Genomic DNA, 22,767 nt, shown 5'->3' on the forward strand with positions numbered 1-22,767 from the left:
CCTTGCCAAAGGAGAAGTCTGGGGTGTGCACAGTTCCTACCTTGTGCCATACCTGTGGCCATAACAGACCTCATTCCCCAAGATTTAGACAGGCTCAGTAGTCCCTCCTTTCTCCTGCTGCTTTATCGGCCATCAGTAAAAATTAATCAATAATTTCAGGAGGTGGGGAGAGAAAAGGAAGAACAGCTCAGTGCAGGCACTGAGAGAGTTTGTAGAAACTCAGTCTTACAAGTGAGCTGAGTGACACCCTATACCTGACAGATAGTCAGAACTGTCTGAGGCTTGTACTTTGCAAAAAGTATGCTGACACCTTTTTTAAAATTACTTCTTAGCCATCATTTAGACACCAGCTCAGAATCAGGAAAATATGTGGTTTCATTGCTGCATGGGACTTATTGCGCCAAGATGTCACAAAACAATCTTCCCAAAGGCATGGATGAACAAAAAAATTAGCAGAAATTTTCAGCCTAAGTCACTCTTATTGCTAGCAAAAGCCTCTGGAACTTAGAAAAACTGAAATTAGTTGCTTCTCTACAACTTTGCTATCTCCAGCAGTTTGAGAAAATTCAAGGAAGCAATCAAGTCCCAAGGAGGTACACTTGATCTCAGAATGGATCTGCTATCCAAGAACTGTGAGGAAGCCCACCTCAAAATCTGAATGTACATATTGCTCAAGAGCCTTGCTGCAAATGCGTCAAAACAAGCCTTTCTAAGTATTTCAAGACTTGAAAAATATTCACTCTTCTATCTGATTGTGTGGGCTAGATTTGACCTCTGCCTAAAGCAGAAGAAAAGGATAGGATAAACTCACTCAAAGAAATTACTCTTACTTTTGACCAGTTGACTTGTCCTGATGAATGGAGCTGACTGTGTTTTGCCATGGACAAAATTTTTCAAATCTCTCTTATTAGCAAAGTCTATGAGACAAAAATAATCAGAAGCTGAAGTTTAGGGTAACAGGAACTGCCATCTTGGAACAAACCATGGGTGTCTGTACTATAAGAGCATGGTCATCTTTCACTATGTCTCCTTGAAGGTGTCTCTAGCTGTGCAGCCTACAGGAGAGTGTTCCCCAAAAGGAGTTTTGTATTTTTCCACGAAGCATAAGAATGGAGATCTCTCAGACTGATTGCTCTGCTCACATCTGTATGTGCTGCTTCTTCCGCCCTTTCCTGTCCTGCCAGCCTCCATTTTGCATCAAGGTCAGCTGACATCAACATCAGTTTTGCACTGCCCACCATGCCCAATTCAGAGATGGCCGAGAAATTACCTCATTGACGTTGATGCCATTCCTCTCCATGTAGGCCCTGTCATTCACCTGCCCCCCTTCCATAAACTCCATGAGAAGGACGCGCCTCGTTGAGAGTTCCCAGTAGATCCTGGGGACCTGAAACGGGAACAGACAGATAAAGTCAGGCAACAGGTTGGGAAAGGAAAGAGAATATATCACACACAGCCCAGAGAAGGAGTAAAAATGGAAGCAATTGAAGTGAGGACTTGGATTTTTTTGATGAGCACGTGGGAGGTAAATCCATCTACTGGCCAGTTCCCCAGGACAGCAGCAATGTGTACAAGGATAACACAACAATTCAACGACAGCAGGATCTGTCCTCATGCAACATTTCTGGCCACACTCTACAACATCTTGACCACCTCCCACTCCCAGTGTAGTCTGAGAGCTTTCTTACCTGCTCTGCAGCTCCTCTAGCTGGGCTGTTTAACTAGTACCTATTGTAAGTTTCTGAATCATCCACTCAGCTCCTTTAGACAGGAACTGCATCTTGTTTGCTACGCACAGGGTCCACTTACGCAGCCTTAAAAATTATAAGCCATCGTCATAAATTGCATCTCCGCAGTGCCCCTTGGAACACGAACGCCTTTGAGCTGACAAACCCTGCATACTTAGGCCATCTGCAATTGAACTGGGAGAAAAATCAAGTGTCACAAATAAGGGACTTTTCACAGAAACCCTGGGAGACCCTTAGCTATCTTATTGCCAATGTGACACAGCGTAAAACGTCAAAGCACTTTTCATTCCATCTGAAGTAAATCAAGCTGAGTGAGGTACCAGTAAGAGGCATGGTGCCATCCAGGGAGGTAGTGACACAATCATTGCTCAGGCTGGCTCCCCATTTTCCAGCCTCTTTCTCCAGACAAATTTGTTCCATGTTGAAGTCCCTTATCGTCAAGAGCCATTCTGCTGAATTCCCTTTGGATATTCCTCATGTCACTGTGCTGACCAAACCCCCAGTATGTCCAGATTTGCTTTTGCACATGGGTGAAGCCACACAGTTACATTTTACCAAAGATATAAGGGAGTTCAACCCATTCCCATTATTGTGCCCCAGTACAGAGAAACAAATTTTGGATCATGCAAATAGTGAGCCAGCTGTGCATCTCCCTTTCCTTACCCTCCTGACCCAGGCATGGACTTAGGAACAGCAGCTTGGGACACGACAGGAAGAGGTAAGAGGTGTTGCCCATCTAGTGTGACCAATGCCATGGGATGACCAGCCCACTGTGGCTCACTGTAGCTCCTGAACAAGCAGCATTTCTTGCTTTTAACTACTGACAATGTCTCAGTCCCTCATAAACAATCTGCTTCCCTCATTTTTCCTGTCCTAGAGAGAGCAGTTGCACTTCACCATGTGTGTGCCACTTTAGATCAAAAGCTCCTTTGCTGAGCAATTCCAATGTCCCTCAGTCCCACCGTTCAACACTCCTGGTATACTTTGCATGTGAACCTTGCCTAGATTTTTATGCCAGAGATTCACTATGAGCAAGGGGGATTCAGTTACTCACAGCCTTCCCAGCTTATCTGGATGTTCATTCTTTGCAGTTAGATTGCTGAGAAAGCCAGCCAACTCCAAAACTAACAGGTCCCCAACCCATCCAGCTCACTGATCCCTGCTGCCTTAGATCATTTCAGATGACACTCATTCTTGTCTCAGGATTTACACAGGCAAGTCAGTGGGCTTGTAAAGCACTATCTATGCTCTTGGAGATGCCTCTCTCAATCACAGTCGAATTCTTCAGTGATTTTTTTAATTACTCACAGATGTTTGGCTGTAATGCTAGTGCATGGAAATAATTTATCTCTGGCTTTAAAAGCTCAAACAGGTTCATGGCACAAAATCTACTTCTCAGCTTTCTAGTGTGTTTAGGAAAATTAATGATACAGGGGCCCAATTCTTCTGTTGCTTTTGGGTGATGAACACGTCTCTGAATTGGCAGGTCAGACGGGAGGATCCATTATTTAGCCATCTCAAGCCATTTGTTATTGTTACACATATTGATATCATGATAGCTTCTTAACCCAGCGAGGAGGTGATTGGCTGTCTCCATGGGGATTTACTTCACAGTATCCTAGTTACAGCTGCAATGGATACAGCTCTCCGAGGTACATCACTTCTGATAAGCGCCCACTCAGCAAAACCATTGGCCTTTGGCCTTCCATAGCCCTGGTGGCTTTTAGCTATCTGCGTCTATGGGAAGGCCACTGCTGCCATTGGGTTCCAAAAGGACTGTGCCAAACCTGGAGTCAGGCAACAAGGAAAGTGCCTGCATGGAGGAAGCAAGGAAAAATGGATACATCATCCCCAAAAAAACTTACCTTCCTTCAGACCTCTGTCCCTTCTGTCTTGGTACTTCTGATAAACAGGATGTGAAAACCTCATTTTGATTGTGTGTATCCAGGAGGGTCCAAAGGAGGGTATATTTTTTGCTGCCTTTGTGTATGTGCAAATGCAGTTACAGCAGTGACTGTGCCTACAGCACTACATGTGTTTCCAGAAAGTATGCACTGGAGGCTTGTGCCTCTTGTATGTCAGCAGAATATTTTTGAACGTGCGAGTTTGAAGATGTGAGCTTATGTCTTTCCAAGAATGAGATGTGTACATGTCTGGTTGTACTTGAGACATTTGTCAGTGACCTCAGACAGTGTGTCGCAGAGGAGGTGGGTAAGAGCGTGAGCGGGGAAGAGCTCACGTGGATGCAGTTGATTTTGTGTATGAAGGTAACATGAATGCATTAGCCATGGATGGGTATGAAGCTTGTATGCCCAGTTCTAGAGGGATAACGTGCCTTTCTGCAGTAGGAAGGACTCATGCAAACATGCTTCCTCCTGAGATATGACGTGTTCCCAATACTACTCGACATATGAGCTTCAGTCTAGCTTTTCTGTTCTATGTCCATTTCCTGCCCTCAGATGAGGTAAAGTCCAAGAAAAGGTACCATCAGATGGTTCAGTAAAGAACAGCAAATTCACACACACTGGACAAGTTCAGAAAAAGCATTTGAGAAAATGAGTAGCAGGCTCCAGAGACTGCTGGCCCCAAGCCACCACTTCTGGCCCAATATAGAGTGTGTACAGTAGGAAACAAACATGGAGAAAGCCTGCCTCAGAGCATTTTCCGGTCTTTATTAGCAGAGCAGTCTAGGATGAACAACACAGAGGGACTGAACTCCATTTTCCCTCCATATGGTTCCTCCAGTTGGTGAATGAGGTGCATAAGACACAGTAAGGGAGACCATTAATTCACATTAAGTAGACAGAAATACATGTTCCCTCACCTTCAGGAAGTCAAAGTTCTTGAGCATATAAGCAACCTTCTCAGCATTTCTGCCTTCATTGAGGAAATCCAGCTCCAAGGGCAGATTCTTCTTAGCTTCTTCCACCAGCCACATGAACTCAAAATCTGGAAAGATCTGCTTCACAACCAAGAGGAGAACCTGAGAACAAGGAAACAGACAATCAGTTGCATTCTGGCTACAAAGCCACATAGCTACACACAGTGCTGTTTTGATAGGATCATTCCACATAACTTATAGATTAAAAAAACCCCAACCTACACCCCAAGTGCTTTTCGGGTTCCTACAGTATCATAATGCAACACACTGCTGTGCCTTGGTCATGTAACACAAATTTTGGCTTACCCTTCCACAAAGGCACATTTAGGAGTTAAATGATGGCACACACACCAAAAGGAGCCCAGCTGCCTGCTGTCTAGAAGTAAGCAGCCCTGAAGAAGAGATCACATGGCCAGATCTCACCAAGGGCATGACCCTGGAGCAACTCTCTTCTGGGTCCTATAATTCAAGTCATTCAAAAAGCTCTCAGATAAAGCAGATGAGAAAGATCTAAAGCAAGACTTGTCACCTCTATGCTACTTCTTCCACTGATGAATGAGAATTTTGCTAGCACAGATAATCCACTGGGCAGTTCAAAGAAGACAGTGGAGTTTGGATACAGTTAGTAGGCTACAGATCTTTAAAGAACACTTCTGGTGGGGGTCAGAGGGAAGCTGCTCTTCAGCATCAGACACAGCCATCCTCAGAAATGCTGAGGAGGTGTTTTCCAAGTATCATATATCCACTACCTAGAATCCTTTTCTTAAAGGGATTAGGTACTCAGCTACACAGCACCTTGAAAAGCCCATCCAAAAAGTTCCTGGAAATGTTTGCTTAAAGCAACATTTAAGGGGTGAGTGAATCAAGATTACACAACTGCATGGCATCATCAAGCTTCATGGTAGCCAAGCATGTTTTCTGTTCAAAGAAGGGCCAGTTTCTCCACCAGAGTCACAAATTTACACAAGCTGACAATTTGGACCACATCTTGAGGAAAACAATTTGTCTGGCAGTTTTTAACTACTCGAGTCATAAAACAAATAAAAAAAATAAAAATGCAATCCATTTTGCTGTCTTTGTCTCACCTGTTCTGCACATTCACCAGAAAATTTAAACAGACTTGTGTGTGTTACTGCACCACTGCCCTTTGTAGATCTTCACCACTGAGATGGGAATTCCTGCACTGTAGGAGGAACATTTAAAGTACACACAGGAAGCTGCTATCATTGAAATGTATGACAAAAAATAAATTTATGAACCATCACTGCTCCTGTTTAGTTGTGTGACAACATTTGTACTCCACCCCTGTCTCAACTTCTCTTATCTAAATGTCAGTTCCAAACTCAATGTTCCTTTAAAAATGTAATCACCAGGTTTCAGACACTATTGAATTAGGTTTTTACTGTTATATCTAGAGGCATAAATCCTTTCAAATTTATGTCACTCAAATGAAATGTAACCAGTGATCTTCATGAACATGAACATAAACATCACAGGGTCTGCAAGATTATTTTGTTGGTGCCTGATGTGAGAAAATTCATGCATTTTTTTCTTTCTTTAAATACTCTTGAATCAATTTGCCAACTTGACCAATGGCAGGGACATACTTAACAAGTATTTCACCTATCCCTTTTCTGACATCTGTCTAACATGTTGTCTTGAAATAATTATTGATATAAGAAGAGCAGCGAGGTATGTCTCTCTGGGTTTATCAGATGCTGTACTGATTTTTAAAGAGTCAGCATTGATTCTGCGAAACTCAAGTGAATTTAGGAATTTTCCATCTAGCTTTTCCCATTCAAATTCCTTCCCATCAGTCTTAAATAAGACCATCTCCATCAATATTTAAATTAACCTCCTACCTAGCTGCAATGTCTGATTCTTAAAGGACTAGAACATCAGTGCACGTAATCTGGCTTTCTGTGCAGCCTACACAAAAAGAGTCTCACACAACTATATGATGATGCATGTAAGGCAACACTCCATAAGAGACCTTTTAAAAACAAAACTGTGTGTGTCATGTTCTGAGCTACTTTCCCATAGCTGTGTATACACAACAGATCTCAAGGATGCTAAACTAGGCTGTCTGTAAAAGAACATTGTAAAAATACACTGTTTTAGTTTCAAGTTTCCCAGGGAGAACAGTTTAAAACCAGAAAAGACAGGAAACATTCTAAAATAATTTGTTTAAATGTTTCTTACCAGTATAACCAGCAATCACAGCAACATGGTGTATTTTTTTCTGTGATGCCCACTGTTAAAATGGTAAATATGCCAAGGTAGTCACAGGTTTTGCCTCATTCATACGGAATCCTCTTATTGCCCTGGTCTCACAGTCTTTCATTACCTGATCATCCTCAATCCCTGACTGCTCCTTTTCTGCTACCCCTGTTCTGGGAAGGAGAGAAGGATGTCATAAGCCCTGTGAGAAGTGCTGTGCATATGATGACTCACATAAGCAAACTCATTGGGCAGACCAGTGCAGTCAGTCCTGAAGAGGACCCGAATCAAATTTAAATCTACAGCTGGACCCAAAGCCAGTTCAATCAGTGCTCTGTTCTCAAACCAGCACTGACAGAGACAGATCTTATCTTACTGGGACATCTTTTTTTTAACCCAAAAATTTCTTTCAATGTGAGTTCAAAATAAACATTCAGCTGCAAACTTATGTGCCCCAGCTACAACCAGCTGTGCTTCTATGCAGACTAGCCAGGATTGCTCAAAGCAAAGTGTTTTAGCTGCCTAAAGAAGCTTTAGCTATGTGCTCCTCTGAGAGGGTGCTGGCAGGATCCTTGATTCCTGATCTTCTGTGATGGAGAACTGTGTTATTGCATCAGCAGTACCCTCTAAACACTTATCAGAACCCCTCAACTTAAGCTTCCCCACTTTAGTCCCTACCTGTCTGCCAATGAATGTGCATATTGCTCTAGATACATACATATATATATATGCTTATTAGCTTTATTTATTACACTTAAAGCTTTAATGTTACCACTTACAGATCTAATCCTTCCCGTCTCCTGCATCTCAGCCCTGTGTCCATTTCCTGTTCCATACCAAATCACTGGCATCTTTGACTACTGCAATGCAGTACAGCGCCACAGTTTTTCTCCAGTTCCTCCCTTCCATGGCTAGACTTAGAAGTCCGGGAGAAGCTACAGCACTGCATTGGGAACATAAGTAGTACTCACCATTCAGAAGAGGAACAGGAGCCAGGCATTGAAACTTTTCCCTAGCTGAATCCCTCATTTGTGTGTCTGCCCCTGTAAGGTGACCCTCACCATATTTCAGTAGTTTTGTTTCCACCACGCTTAATGTTCAGCATTAAGGAGCTGATGAAGAAACAAAACTGAATCATAGTGTTGAATTCACACTAGAATTTAATCTAAAAAAACATGCTAATCACGAACAATGATTTTTCTTTGGCCCCACAGCCCTGACTGCAAGAGAACTGAGACCAGTTTAATAAACCAGTTAATGGGCATACAGGCTGAAGAGAGACTTCAGGACTCACCCTCGAGATCTTAAATCTTATATGGACTTACGATGATGTCGTTCCTGTTTACCTATCTTCCTTCTTCCCTCATTACCTCTTACCCTCTTGTTCAGTCTTTTCATCCACACAATCACCAACACTGCTATCCTTATCAACTTTGTGTATTAATCCTGTAAGTCAGCATTGATCTCTGTGGAGGTTTCAAAGCTTCGGGTTGATTTTGTTATATCTGCTTACACCATGGGTGAATGTAGCCTCCTCACATTTCCATGGCAATTGCTCTGTAAGTTGAAGTAAACAGTTAGTTAGTTTTACCTCCATGAGTAAAATATCCTTGGAGCTCTGAGCTTGGACCTTTGGGTGCTGGATTTTCACTGCCACCGTTCTCCCATCCTGAAGCACTGCTTTATGCACCTGGGCTAGTGATGCTGCTCCCAAGGGTGTGTCCTCAAAACTCATGAATAGCTCTTTTATCTGTTGGAAAAAGGGAAAGAGGTATCAGCTTGGGGTGCCAGATGCTATCCCAAGAAAAGCCATATCCAGAGAGCAGAGAGTGCACGTGCCAAAGCTGGGCAGAGTCATGCCTTTCATCTTTTTTCTGTGCCCTCTCTTAGCCTTGTCACTGTTTGTCCTGCCAAGTATGCAAGTGCCCTGGAGATATGCTGCTTATGGAAACCTGTGGCAGAGCCCCAGCAGTGCATTTCATCTTGGACTTTTAGTGGCCAGATAGTATGTGAGGGACTGCTCCAGGCTGTCCTGAAAATGGGTTGGAGCAATTATGGTCAGCATCCTTGCTTATCACTGAGTGCAGAAGCCAACAGCTGTTCCTTCACATGTATTTCTTCAGCAGACATTTAATACCACCCACCATCACCCTCTAAAACCTGACAGAATGTATTGCCATGCATTACAGCAGCAGCAGCAGCTAGCTTACTTGGTGAAAGCCAGCACACGACTGGGAGCAGTGGTAAGGGGAGGATTCAAGGCAAGGGGACAAAAATTGCTGTTTGCACCTTAACAACTTGGCCTAAAAACATGGTTAACGTGATGGACTTTCTCACACCTGTAAAAGTAACCAATGCTCTCAGCTCAGAAAACGCACCAGGTGGGGACAGCAAAGCACTTTTGGGCGGGAGAGGAAATTATTAGCAGCTCTGGCTAAGAAACTCAGGACTAGACTATAAGGAAAGTTGTGGATGAAGTAGATTTACCAGGGGCAGGTCCAGGAAGCAAAATCCGAGAGAGACATAGGTGAGGTAATGGAAGGTGGATATGGGCCCATCTGCCCTGCTAGAGACCCTCAGTGCAGCACCAAGCAGCACAGGCTCTGGAAACACTATCGACTGTGGTAGTGTAATACCTGCCTGGTTGACCAGTCAGACCCCTGCACACACTCAGCTCAGAGGGAAGACAACACAGTTATGTGGCTTCAGGCACAGAGATAGTTCACATAATGCTAGTTCAGGGTTTCTGTTCTGCTCTATAGGCCGAGGGGCACATAAGCTCTGAGGTATCCAGAAGTCAGCAAAGGGAACCTGTTCCTGCAGGCTCAACTGATTTTTGGGTGAGCAGTTGAGAAGCCTGTAATTTATGCAGTAACAAAAAAGAAAGAATGTCAGTGCATTTTTATAACCTGCTTTTTAAAAGGTAATTAAAGATGGGAGCTGCAGCAACCTAGTAATTAAATATGAATAAAGACCTTATAAGCAAAGTTTTCATGCAAAGCCTTAAATGAATATTCTTTTTGCTGACAAGGAGAAAAATACTACAAGGAGCAGCCTGTTCCCTCCTGCAGCTGCCACGGAATGAGCCCCCTCCCACACTACCCTACCTCTTCTCTCCCCTTCCACAGAAAACTACTGCTAGCAACAAACTGGAGCATTCACAGTAATTAGATTCCAACACAGACTCAGCTGCCTCCAGTAATTCACTAGGAAGGTGCATTTTATTTATTTAATTAATTCCCTTTGGTCCTGGCTGCAAAATCAATTAAGTAAAACAACTGCATTTAAAAACAACTAGTTATGTGGTTTTTAATTACAGCAGGTCCATAATTCAAACCTATTGACATTTGTGTCTCAAGAGAAAAAAGGGTTTTCTCTTTCCTCTCCACCCTTTCTTTTCTCTCTCACTTCTGGATTGGAGATTCTTGTTTCAGATTAGTATGAAGAAAGAAGGGCCTACAGGATGACAGATGGCTCAGGGCACACGTGTTCAAGACACAGGGGCTTTTACCATTATATGAAGTTTACCTATTGGCTGAAGAAAGGACCTGTTAAGGATGAAGACTTGAGGGAGCCAGGAGCATGCTGTGCTATGAGATTCCTTAAGGAAGAAAAAAATGCAGAGAATTTGCCACATGAGGTCGAGCTGGGACTTTGTTCAACTCTCTCACTACCCTACATCCTCATATTAGGGTGATGTATCCTTTACAGAGTGGTAGCCAATATTACTTGTCTAACTGTCATAAGGGTGGTAACGTCCTCCAAAGGTTAAAGGAGTTCACTGGCCTGAATCCAGTAAGGTACATTTATAATAAAATCGTACATAAATTGGATAAAATTCCATCTGCTCTGGATTTCAAAACCTTTTAAATGCCTATACTGTCAGTCCAACAATTTTCATCAGCACTGCATGCATGCAGGGGGGGGAAAAAAAAAGCTGCATGTATTCCCTCTGGCAGGAATAATACAACATTCTCACGTGACTAAGTTTTCTAAGGAAATATAATTGAAGAAAGCTGTGTCTAGGAGTTCTTTTGGGCAGAAGAATTTCTTTTAAAAGCTTCTTTCTTAAGACATGAAAGCCAGGTTACCAGTCATGTCCATTAGAGACAGCCCAGTGGCCCCGCTGCAATTCCAGGAGGAATTTGTGCGCATTCACAAGCTGCAGGTGAGGGCAGCAAAGTGCGGGACTGCAACAGGGCCAGAGAATTGATGGATCCTCCAGGAGTAGAAGGGTTGAGCATGCTCATGAGCAAGGCAGCAGATCACAGCCGAGCCATTACACAAGCAGGTGTGAGGCTGAGATAAAGAGCAGCACAATTACAGCTGGGTTCCAAGACCCCCCATTTAGCAAATCACCCTCATTCATTATGAAATTGTCCTTTCTCAGCTCACTAGAGGCAGCTCATGCAGGCTGTGTGTCCCAGACATGCAAAAGAGAGCGAGAGCCTGTATGACACGGAAGAAGAGAAAAGATGAACCAGGCGCCCACACTGCCTGCTGGAGAGTGGGGTCCTTCCCAAGAAAGGTGGCTGCACCCATTTCATGCACGCAGGGAATTCCTGGAGCAGACTGCAGGCTCTGACTGCTCACAAGCACCCTCAACAAAAACTTTCATTTCCAGGATGGATTATCAGTAAGGAAATGTCTGGGACAGTCTTGGAGCCCACCTGACATGGTACTTAAGGAATTCTCACGTTCTTCCCAGGCCACAGCTGCTCTCAAATGGCCCCTTTAAACTGGCTGTTACCATCTATCTGTAAGCCTGGCAGGACATGAAACAAGCATAGTTTCCCCACAGGTTTAGTAAAGGTTTAAAAGGAACTTTAGGGCTGCTCTTTCAAAGGAGCAAGCCAGCCAGCTGCAGGTTTACAGCTGTACAGGTGAGCCGTGTCACTGCACAGGTGCTTCCTCTCACTAGCCTTCTACACAACCAGCTCCATTGGGCACATGCTCAAACAGCAGATGTATGTGTCATTGTACTTCACTGGCTGGAAACACAGCCCTGACTGTTTAATTCAAAAGAATGAAGCTCATTTAATTTTAAATATGCAAAATCTTTTCATGATTGTTAGCATTAGTATTCACACCTCAGGTAACTGATACAAAAGCTCTTACAGGATCTATCTACTTAGAAACTTATTAGTATGTATTTGTGCTGAAGTTTCACCTATAGACCACGTTAAGCCCAGAGTGCAATTGTATGAGGTGCACAGCCACCACAGGCCCTGCACAAACTCATGCTTTCCAGGAGTTCCCAGGTGTCAGCTACAGGCCTCCTCACATGCTGAAGTGCCTTCCCAAAGCGCAACTGCTCTGCCCAAGGTCTACATCCCACACCACCTCATTCCACAATGATGAGCATCAGAATGCCTCCACATTTTTTGTGAATCCTGTCCTTAAACACTTAGGAAGATATTGGGAGTCAATTGGATTTAAGCTTCCAAATCCTGAGTCCTTTCTGAAAGTATTACCTTACATGACCTGCCCAGCATGTTCTAAGAAGTCTTTGACAGAGCTGGGATTTAACCCAGATATCCCAAGTTCCAGCCTGGTGTCTTAATCTCCAAACCATAAAAGTTACATGTGCATGTCTTGCTAGCTAATTTCTTTTGAAATATACTGACTCTTAATCCCAACCTTTTAATATCCATGTGGTGCAGCAAATGATCAAATATTACTGCCTGATTTCAACCGGCCCACTACATTCCCTTCCTTCTCCAGAAAGATTGTTAACACAGTACCATGGAACAGGAGCCTAAGTCACGAAGCCCCTTCCCAGCCCAGCACTACATAACAACAAATCAGAGTGAGATGTGGTGGCTCTGCTCTGCCATTGTGACGAACGGTCGTGTACTGAGTGGACCTCGGCTGGATGCCAGGTGCCCACCAAGCTGCTCCATCCCTCTCCTTCCCAGCTGGACAGAAGAGAGGGAATAAGATGGAAAACAACTTGTAGGTCGAGATAAGGCAGTTTACTAAAGCAAAAGCGAAGGTTTGTGCACACACAAGCAAAGAGGAAAAGAACAAGGATTATTCTCTACCCATTAGCAAACAATGTTCTGCTACTTCCTCGGAAGGAGGGCTTCAGCACGCAGAGCAGTTTCTCAGCAGGCAGACATTGTAAACAATGAATGTCCCCCTTTCCTCCTCCTTTCCTTAGCTTTTATATCTGAACTGATGTCATACAGTATGGAATATCCCTTTGGTTAGTTTGGGTCAGCTGGCCTGGTTGTGTGCCCTCCCAGGACCTTGCCCTCGACTGGGGAGAGGGATGTTACAGCGCTGATGCTGTGCCAGCACTGCCCAGCAGTAGCCTAAACACTGTAGCACAGCACTGTGTGGGCTGCTATAGAGAAGTGAACTCTATCTCAGCCAGATCCAGTACAGGTGGCCACGTGCCAGCAGTCTGTTCAGGATAAATTTAGGGTGCAGTGAGATGCAGGATCACTAGCAGAAGGTGTCTCAACAGCCCAGCACTATTTAGATGGTTGAACCCCTTTGTCTCTTAGCCAACACTGGCTACATTTGAAGACAGAGTGGTGAGCTCCAGCTTTTCATTTGATTTGTACAGTCATCCTTATATTCTTCAGAAGCTCTCCCAACAGATGACAGCAGGATGGACAATGGAGGAACTGTTTCACCTGCTGCTATCTGGGACTCTGTCAATGTTTGACAGCCTAGCAAGTTCCTGATGGACCCTGTAAGTTTCTGAGAGCACAAAGGATACAAGGGAATCACAGCTGGAAGTGGCCCGGTGTCCAGAGTAAACCCTGAGCTTTAGTAACAGTGCATCTTCATGAAACATCTGTCATGTTACTTTCAGACAATACAGTTGCTCCTGTTACCAAAAGTATGGTAACAGAGTGTAAATATGCCTATGTCAGAGAACTTTGCCAAAGTCTGGCACAGATGGGGAACATGCAGCAAGAGCTGAGACTACCTCAGGCAAAGACCATCTCCAGACACTTCACTGTGCTTGACAGCTTCACCAATCACAGCTGCTCAAAATAATTCACAAAAAGGGACCCAACAGGGATAATGCCACTCCTTTATTACCAAAACCAATGCAAACTGAAACATTCAAAACCTCAACCATGATTACTCAGCAGATCTCCTCATCACAGCATACGATGTAATTGCTACTGAGTCTTGCATTTTGTATTTGAAGACTGTAATCTACAAGATGTCCTGCTATTTTAGAAGGGGATCCCTAGGCAACACAGGATTAACTTGGAACTTTTTTTGCCTCCAGGATACTCATCACAGGCCACGATGCAACAGAGCTCCATAAAGAGGAGTATTGTGTTGTGATGGTCAGGAGCAGGTCGCAGTATCCTATCATTTTGAACCCATGTAGCAGCACAGGAAAATGCATGTGGGGAAGCTGGTATAAATCCATTCCAGACAAAGGGAATGATATAGCTGTGAGACAAGTCCACAGAGGAAGTGGATAGCAAGAAAGTGATTAAGTAAGTAAATTTTGCACATCTCTTGTGCTATGATGCTCCAAGCTGGAATTTCCTTGATTCATCTGTTTTTTCCATTCCTGATAGAGACAGCACTAAACAGTTCCCTCTTAATCATGGTTCCACAGATGGTAATTTGCTAAGGTGAGCTCAGTCTGCAGAAGCCTTCCGAGAGTTACACAAGGATAATGCTGTCTGCAGCCTCCCAGCCAAAATAGTGTGAGGCACTGTGATAATGGGTTTCATGAGCTTGCTGGAAAACAGACCAACACAATATCACTCTGGGAAGAAATGTTTTGGGGGCTGCAGCTGCCACCTTAACACTACCTCTATTTCATGCAGCAGAATACCTGAAGAGATACTCAATTCTATGTCTCTTATAGCATTACTAAGGCTTGTGTCTCCCAGAACTTTTGGAATTCACTTTATCAACCCTAGGACGCTATTGCTCTCAGAAGTCTGAATGCCTTTTCCAGTTTAAGGGATGTGAATCTCATCCTTGGCTGGTCATCTTTTCAACAACATACACATAATTGTTCATTGTGCCAAGGACTCATTGATACCTGCAAGTCTGCAAAACCAAGTTCTAGGTGTGAGAAAAATGTTACCTTGATGTAGAGCAATATACTTCCCAGACAGCAAGTGAGGCTTTTTCCATTGCCCCAGCCTTTCTATCCCCTCTACGAAAACAAAATGTCACAGTATTGCTCCAAGAATTATTAAGACAGCAAAAACTGAAAGATTAGATTTATTGCAGCAGACAGTGGATTATGAAGAATAATTCATCAAACGTCAGAACAAACAGCCCACAATTTATAGGTGGCTTTGTTGAGTCAGTGAAATCTGATTGGACTTCTCCCCACCTAATGAATGCCAAGCCTAATTGATGGTTCCTAAATGCATCTGTCAAGAGTATGTATTTATTACTTCAGTATTGTTAATAATATTGTAGATATACACAGAAAAGTAGTTTTCCTTTCAATGGATTCCCTGGTGTTCATTACATATACATGTACATGTGCATTTATATGGAGGTATATGCTGCATCCAAGTGATTGTAGGTAAAGGTAAGTGTGTATTCTCATGCACTGGAACAATTACATATGGCTTATTACACAAAATCCCTGCATCTTTCAGTGCACAGGATTGAAGGTAATGTGATTCTTTTTGGGGGTAGATGTGCAGTAAGGTGCCTGCCTAGAATTTGGAAGAGCTGAGCTCTAACATTGTTTCTCCTTGATATCCCATGTGAAGCTGAGCCAGACCATGCCACAGCACTCATGCTTAGATGAGCACAATCAGGGCTGTCAAGACAGCTAGAAATGTGCCCTTGTCTAATTTATCAGGACCAAATTTGTAACTTTCTTTTTAAATACCTATCTGTACAATACATATACAACAGTTATTACACAGAGCCACAGACATGTCCCTTCATGTGCCATGGTACATATTTGCTCCTGGCATGCCAATCACTGCAAACTTGGTTAATCACTGCTGTTTCACTACAGTAGCACAAAACCAGGGCTATCCATCAACCATCTGCCTTTCTTCTGGGAAAGGGCTGTGAGTCAGGTGGGGTGTGAAGTTCATATTTTCCTATTATTTTTATCTGGTACCACTTTGGTCCTCTGCAGCTCACTACCTGCTATACCACTGAGAATCTTCTCTGGGATCCTACCAACAGCATTTCTCAGTCACAAGGCCACGAGTGTTACAGAAAATGAACTCTGCTAAGAAGAGTCCTTGATCTCATCATCCAGAGAACAAAGTTTGTTCACTCATTCACTGTCTTATACTAGGATTCTGCCTATTTCCTGTTCTGCTCACCTACAACCCTCTTTCTGTAGTCTCTTCTTGCTAGAAAAGCAGTGGAAAAACCTACATGAAGCCACTCTTGTATTCATCACATCCATCCACTGAGCTGTACAGCAACTGTATCAGTCTCTTTTACTTGCTATAATACTTTTAATTATTACAGAGACATACTTTGAGGAAAAGCACCTTTTATTCCATCCCTGATGATTCCTGCATAATAATCTGTGCTCAGATACACACATGGTAGCTTCATTTATTTTTCTAAGTCAGATCCTTAAGACAAGGCAGAACTATCTGAGAATATCACTCATCCTGGATCGAAACCTAGATCTCAGCTGGTGACAGCTACAATAGGCAGTAACAGCAGTGAGCAGACAGAGCTGATTTATGTCTCCTGAGACCCTGTGTGTGAGGTGGACCTCATCTCCCATCTCTCTGAAAGGTGAGACACTTATCCATGGCTCCCACAAACAAATGACATTCAGTCCAACAAAAGCAAGGACTGTCATGGCCAGACTGGAACATAACTGGCTCAGGAACATCCTCCTGACTGGTACAAGGAGATAAATGTTTTTCATCAATTAAGCTATTGGGTTTCCTACTACCTTCCAGAGACACAGGATGCTAAGATTAACAGACTAGCTCAGCACTCAGAGACGCTTTTGACAGCTGGAGTTCTACAGGTGTTCCACTAGCATCACCACACTTCATTCAGCTGTTCTTTCTCCAGGTGCTGGTTTCACAATGCACTCTGATAGCACATTAGACTTCTGATGTAAGGCAGATATCAAGCCGAATTGTAAGAAAGCAGACATTATCTGCAGGGCTAGCACAAGCACACAGATAACACCAGGGAGAAGAAACAGCAAAGCTAGGATCTCTCAGAACAAGTCTCTAACCCAACCACCTGTGTGTGAGCATTATTCCTATTCAAAGTACTCCATTTCAGACAATGCAGATAGCTTTCCCCCATGTCTGTAATCTCATGCTCAGAATTAACTTCCAAGAAGCTCTATTTCTCCAAAACGTCCAAGAGAAAGATTTTGCTGTTGAAAGATGCATCATAATTTTAAGCTGCAAGTCCAGTTCACTTCCCTATAGAGAAGATAGAAGGTGGAAGAACCTTGCACCACTGAAACCAACTATTTCCTTAGGATGCTCCTGAGGGATAGCAAAGTACGGGTCCCTCTAATCCTGATGTGGCCATTGGGAAAATGCTCATTTCCTGTTTCCAGATGCAGTTAATCAGCACAATGGCCTGCCTTGTTCAGCATCCCACTCCACCTCAGAATATAGCACCTTGTGCAGCTAGTCACCTTCCTGTCATCCTAAAGTATTTTCACATCCCAACCTGTCTGTGACTGGCCTCCAACAGCAGCCAGCGTTTCCCAATCCTAAAAGTCAAGCAAGAGTCCACCAACAACCATGCTTGTGAGGAAAGGGAAGACAGAAAACAACAATCTAAGTGCACAGTAAATAATGTCACTGTGCACACCATTTTGTATGATTTAAGTATCTTATAGTCTACGAAAAATGCACAGACTAAAGCAACATAAAGCCAGGGCATGTGTATATATGTATATAATCCTGTTCACTTCCTTTCATTCCATCATGCTGAAATAGAAAGTAGTGACTTGTGAACTCCATACTCCCTCTGACAGTGCAGACTACGGGGCCGATGTTCCAGCTTGCCTCATGTTCCCTGCCTTTCCCTTGCACATGCAAATGCTTCCCTTAACTTGCTCTTTCATCTGCCTCCCACTTGAACAATGCTCATTAAATCCACTCCTTTCTCTCTGACTTTTGGGGGAAATATTACTTCATCTACATCTCTCCCGCCTGTGAGGATGGAGCCACACTTCTCAGTTGTTCAGACAAACTGGAATCACAGTCCTTCAAGAGCACACAACTGCTCCACTCCCAGACATTTTTGTATTTTAATTTAAAGCACTCTCTCTCTTTTCTCCCCTGATAACAAAGGAGAGTCTCACTTGTTATACCAGTGCACAGTGAAAGCACAGCAGAAGACAACTCTTTGCTGCATCCCATCTGCCCAAAGGGATTCTTATTCCATGGTTCAGGTGGAGCAGCAGTGGCTCCTTTCTCCTGAGATCTTCAAGGCTTGCTGTCTTCTCTGCAGCTCTTCAGCTCCTAAACAATACAGCTGAAAGTGCTAACACAGCAGGAACATCTCTGTAGCTCCTAGGGAAGGGAACAGTTTCCTCAGCCTTCTGCTCTTTTAATGACTCTGTTAGCATGTCTCAGCAGCTTGCTTATCCCTTTCCCAGCTTTCTGGAGTTGTTGCACAAAGCTCTGCTCACAGCTTCTAGCCCCACTACTGCATCTGGATTAACAGTTCACATAAAATTCCCACCTCCTTTCTGCTGACTTGTAGTTCTATCTCTGTAATCTAGATCAGCCTGTTTCTAGCCAAACTACAATTTCAGCCTGTTTCTCAGTCATATTCTTTCATTTAGTCATATCTCTGTTCACATTCAACAAAGCTAAAGCATGGCTCCTAATCTTCTCAAACCTGACTCTTTTCTCATCACAATGGACAATGTCACTAACTTTCTGTCAAGAATGCCTGCAGCCTTGGCTTTGTCATCAACACTGACTTCACTCCAGATCTCATTTTCACATCTGGAATCTAGTACTAGACATCAAGTACTAATGCTCACAAGTGACAGGTGACAAGCCAACTGTTCTCCTGCTGCTCCCCCCTCCAGAGTTCCCATTTCTCTTGAGCCACACATGTAGTAAGACATGTTGAGGTCTCCAACATACACAGATTCCTTTGAATGAATTACTGAAGACATATTCCCAGATGGTATATTACCCCTACAGATGCCAGCAGCCTGGTGCAGACAGCACATTTGCAGAGAACCACCAGATCATAGAACAGCTCTGGTTGGAAGGGATCTCAAGATCATCTGGTTGAACCAGATCATCTGGGAAAGGGAACCTAGATGAAATTATCACATCTTGAAAAGCTTCACTAATGGGGACTCTACCACACCCCTGGGGAAGTTGTTCCTGTGATTGATAGTTCTCAATGTAAAAAATTTCTTTCCTATATAAAGATAAAGCCTTTCTCAAAATGCCACAGAGAAGGGTACAGTTGGCACATAAGCAAGAAGGTAAGATTTAAGAAAACACCCAGAAGCAAATGAATTTCCAAGACCATTTTGACTCCAAACACATCTCTGCCATACACTGACTGAAACCCACATGGGAGAGGGTCAAGGAGTCACAACAAACAGGCTCCATGTTAGTCATAGCCAGGCAGAGGGAGGTTCAGCCAAGGTCTGCAGATATGCCAGAGGGCCCTGCACAACAGCAGCAGTCCTGTGAGAAATAACCAGCTGCCAGAGCCTGAGGATATTTGGGAACTTTTGGGAACACACATCACTTGTGCCTCATCTTAAATACCTCTGATTCGGCTTTGAAAGCCTGGGGGCTTCAAGAGTGCATGAGACAAGGGCGAGGTGGTTATAGAATCATAGAATCAGATGGGTTGGAAAGGACCTCTGAGATCATCAAGTCCAACCCTTGATCCACTACCACCACAGTTACTAGACTACGGTACTAAGTGCCACATCCAGTCTCTTCTTAAATGCCTCCAGGGACAGAGAATCCATCACCTCCCTGGGCAGCCCATTCCAATGCCTGGTTACCCTCTCTGTAAAGAATTTCTTCCTAACATCTAACCTAAACCTCCCCTGGCAGAGCTTGAGACCAGGTCCTGTTGTCTTACTGATAGCTGCCTAGGAAAAGAGACCGACCCCCACCTGGCTACAACCTCCTCTCAGGTAGTTGTACAGAGTGATGAGGTCTTCCCTGAGCCTCCTCTTCTCCAGGCTAAACAACCTCATCACCCTCAGCCTCTCCTCAAAAGACTTGTGTTCAAGTCCCTTCAGCAGCCTGGTTGCTCTTCTCTGGACCTTCTCCAGCACCTCAATATCCTTCCTGAACTGAGGGGCCCAGAACTGGACACAGCACTCCAGGTGTGGCCTCACCAGCGCTGAGTTCAGGGGAAGGATCACTTCCCTGCTCCTGCTGGCCACATTGTTCCTGATGCAGGCCAGGATGCCATTGGCCTTCTTGGCCACCTGTGTGGTGGCTCTTCCCCAGCTGGCTTGGGGGATTCGGGAAGAATTAAAGTTAGCAGGAACCTTTGTTCAGGGGAGAATTACGCCCAGACCCGGAAGTTGTAACAATATGGTTTTCCGGTAAAATGTGCTGAACACAGCAAAATGTGTTTTGTGACATGCGCAGTAAGCAGAGTTATATAACACCGTTAGTGGCCAATGGAAGAATATTTATGTATGTGGGAACCAGTGGAGAGTTGACATGTGTAGCCTAAAAAGTGTATAAAAGCAGCAGACATCGTGCAATAAAGTGTTCCAGCCTCTGGATCCACAAGGGTTTTGTGTCGTGTCCCGCCTCAACCACGACACACCTGGGCACACTGCTGGCTCATGTTCAGCTTCCTGTCAATCCAAACTCCAAGATCCTTTCCACCTGGCTGCTCTCCAGCCACTCTGTGCCCAGCCTGTGTGGCTGCAGGGAGTTGTTGCGGACAAAGTGCAGGACCCTGTACTTGGCCCTGTTGAACTGCATTCCAGAGGAATCAGATCATCTCTTCAGCTTGTCCAGGTCCCTCTGAAGAGCCCTCCTGCCTTCCAGCAGGTCGACACTCCCTCCCAACTTGGTGTCATCTGCAAATTTGCTAATGGTGGACTCAATCGCCTCACCTAAATTGTCAGTAAAGATGTTGAACAGGACTGGGCCCAGCACTGATCCCTGGGGGACACCACTGGTGACCGGCTGCCAGCTGGATGCAGCCCCGTTCACCAGCACTCTCTGGGCCCGGCCCTCCAGCCAGTTCTTAACCCAGCACAGAGTGCCCCTGTCCAAGCCATGGGCTGCCAGCTTTTCCAGGAGCATATTATGGGAGACAGTGTCAAAGGCTTTGCTGAAGTCCACATAGATCACATCCACAGCTTTCCCCTCATCCACCAGGCGGGTCACCTGATCGTAAAAGGAGATCAGGTTGGTCAGACAGGACCTGCCCCTCCTAAACTCGTGCTGGCTGGCTCTGATCCCTTGTCCATCCTGTAGGTGCTGTGTGATTGCACTCAGGATTATCTGTTCCATAACCTTGCCAGGCACTGAGGTCAGGCTGACAGGCCTGCAGTTTCCCAGGTCCTCCTTCCGGCCCTTTTTGTAGATCAGCGTGACATTCGCCAACTTCCAGTCGTCTGGGCAGCTTTATGTGACTATACACCAAACAGACTATGTGTCTATACAGAGCATGATGAAGGGATGTCTGGGAATATATGTCTGGAAGATGTGGGTTACATGTTTGGAAGAGATGGGGTACAAGCACTTGGTCAGGAAGTGAAGCTGTGCCAGGGCTTGAGCAGTGTTAAGAAGGAGGCATAGGACAGGGCATTTGTGTACACAGTTTGTATGGGTAATGGTAGGCAAAATCCTCCATCCATGAGAGGCAAGTGAAGAGTAGGGTCAGGACAGGTGTTTGGGGTGTGTGCAGAGGCAGGCTGTGCAGGGAGCAAAGGGCATGTGTGCAGGACAGCACTGCATTTCATTTCATAGAGTCATAGAATGGTTTGGGTTGGAAGGGACCTTAAAGATTATATAGTTCCAACTCCCCTGCCATGGGCAGGGACACCTTTCACAAGACCAGGTTGCTCAAAGCAACCATCCAACCTGGCCTTGAACACTTCCAGAGACAGCGCAACCACAACTTCCCTGGGCAGTCTGTCCAATGCCTCACCACCTTCACAGAAAAGAATTTCTTCCTAATATTTAACCTAAACATACCATCTTTCAGTTTGAAGCCATTCCCCTTGTCTTATCTACCTGCCCTTGTAAAAAGTTCCTCTCCAGCCTTCTTGTATGCCCCCTTTAGGTACTGAAAGTGCAATAAGGTCTTCCCAAAGTGTCCTCTTCTCCAGGTTGAACAATCCCAACTCCCTCAGCCTGTCCTCATAAGAGAAGTGTTCCAACCCTCTGATGATCTTCATCACCCTCTTCAAGACTCACTTCAGCAGACCTGCATCCTTCTTATGTTGGGGGCCCACCAGCTGGACAGATGGGATCTCACAAGAGCAGAGTGTGAGTATATGCTACACTGACAGACCCTTCCATTCCAGCTCCTATAATGGAGAAACACATACTCCCATGAGTACTATGTGGAATATTTTTCTGTGTCCCCTCAGAAAGGGATGAGAAAAATATTTCTGAGCCTGGAACAAAGAGCAGGAATGACAGAAGCAGCATTGCACAATCCAGCAGCCTGTCACCAGGGTGGACAGAGGCACAGTACAACGAAAACATGCAGAGTGCAAAGCCCAGTCCTGAATTCTGCCCAGGTACACCCCTTCTTCAGGCTTTGGTTATAGTTACATAGATACAAGCATGATAAAGTCTTATTGAAATACAACACTGCCCCAGATTAATAGGACAGGGTAGTAGGAGTAAGGATCTAAGGTGGACCTGGAAGTACATGCAGTCTGGCAGATACGGGCAACTCTGCCTGAACTGAACTGGAATCAGGAAAGGGATATAATGAGGTCACTACATTAGAAGAAAGATGCTTAAAAGCTAG

The 22,767-nt window shown here is 44.4% G+C and overlaps 1 protein-coding gene across 4 annotated transcripts in view; it reads right to left on the reverse strand.

The window, feature by feature from the left end:
* The window catches only part of ADCK1 (aarF domain containing kinase 1), an 80,193-nt gene that overhangs the window by 14,899 nt on the left and 42,527 nt on the right, over positions 1–22,767 (reverse strand). For all 4 annotated transcript variants that reach the window (XM_050336537.1, XM_050336539.1, XM_050336538.1 and 1 more), the window contains 3 exons: positions 8,441–8,599; positions 4,573–4,731; positions 1,271–1,387 (listed from right to left, as the gene is read on the reverse strand). In XM_050336537.1, coding sequence (XP_050192494.1) covers positions 1,271–1,387; positions 4,573–4,731; positions 8,441–8,599 — 435 coding nt within the window. The remainder of the gene's footprint in view (positions 1–1,270; positions 1,388–4,572; positions 4,732–8,440; positions 8,600–22,767) is intronic.

This window comes from Myiozetetes cayanensis, unplaced genomic scaffold (genome assembly GCF_022539395.1).
Source record: "Myiozetetes cayanensis isolate MyiCay16 unplaced genomic scaffold, myiCay2020 scf6-25, whole genome shotgun sequence".
In the NCBI taxonomy this organism is placed as follows: domain Eukaryota; kingdom Metazoa; phylum Chordata; class Aves; order Passeriformes; family Tyrannidae; genus Myiozetetes; species Myiozetetes cayanensis.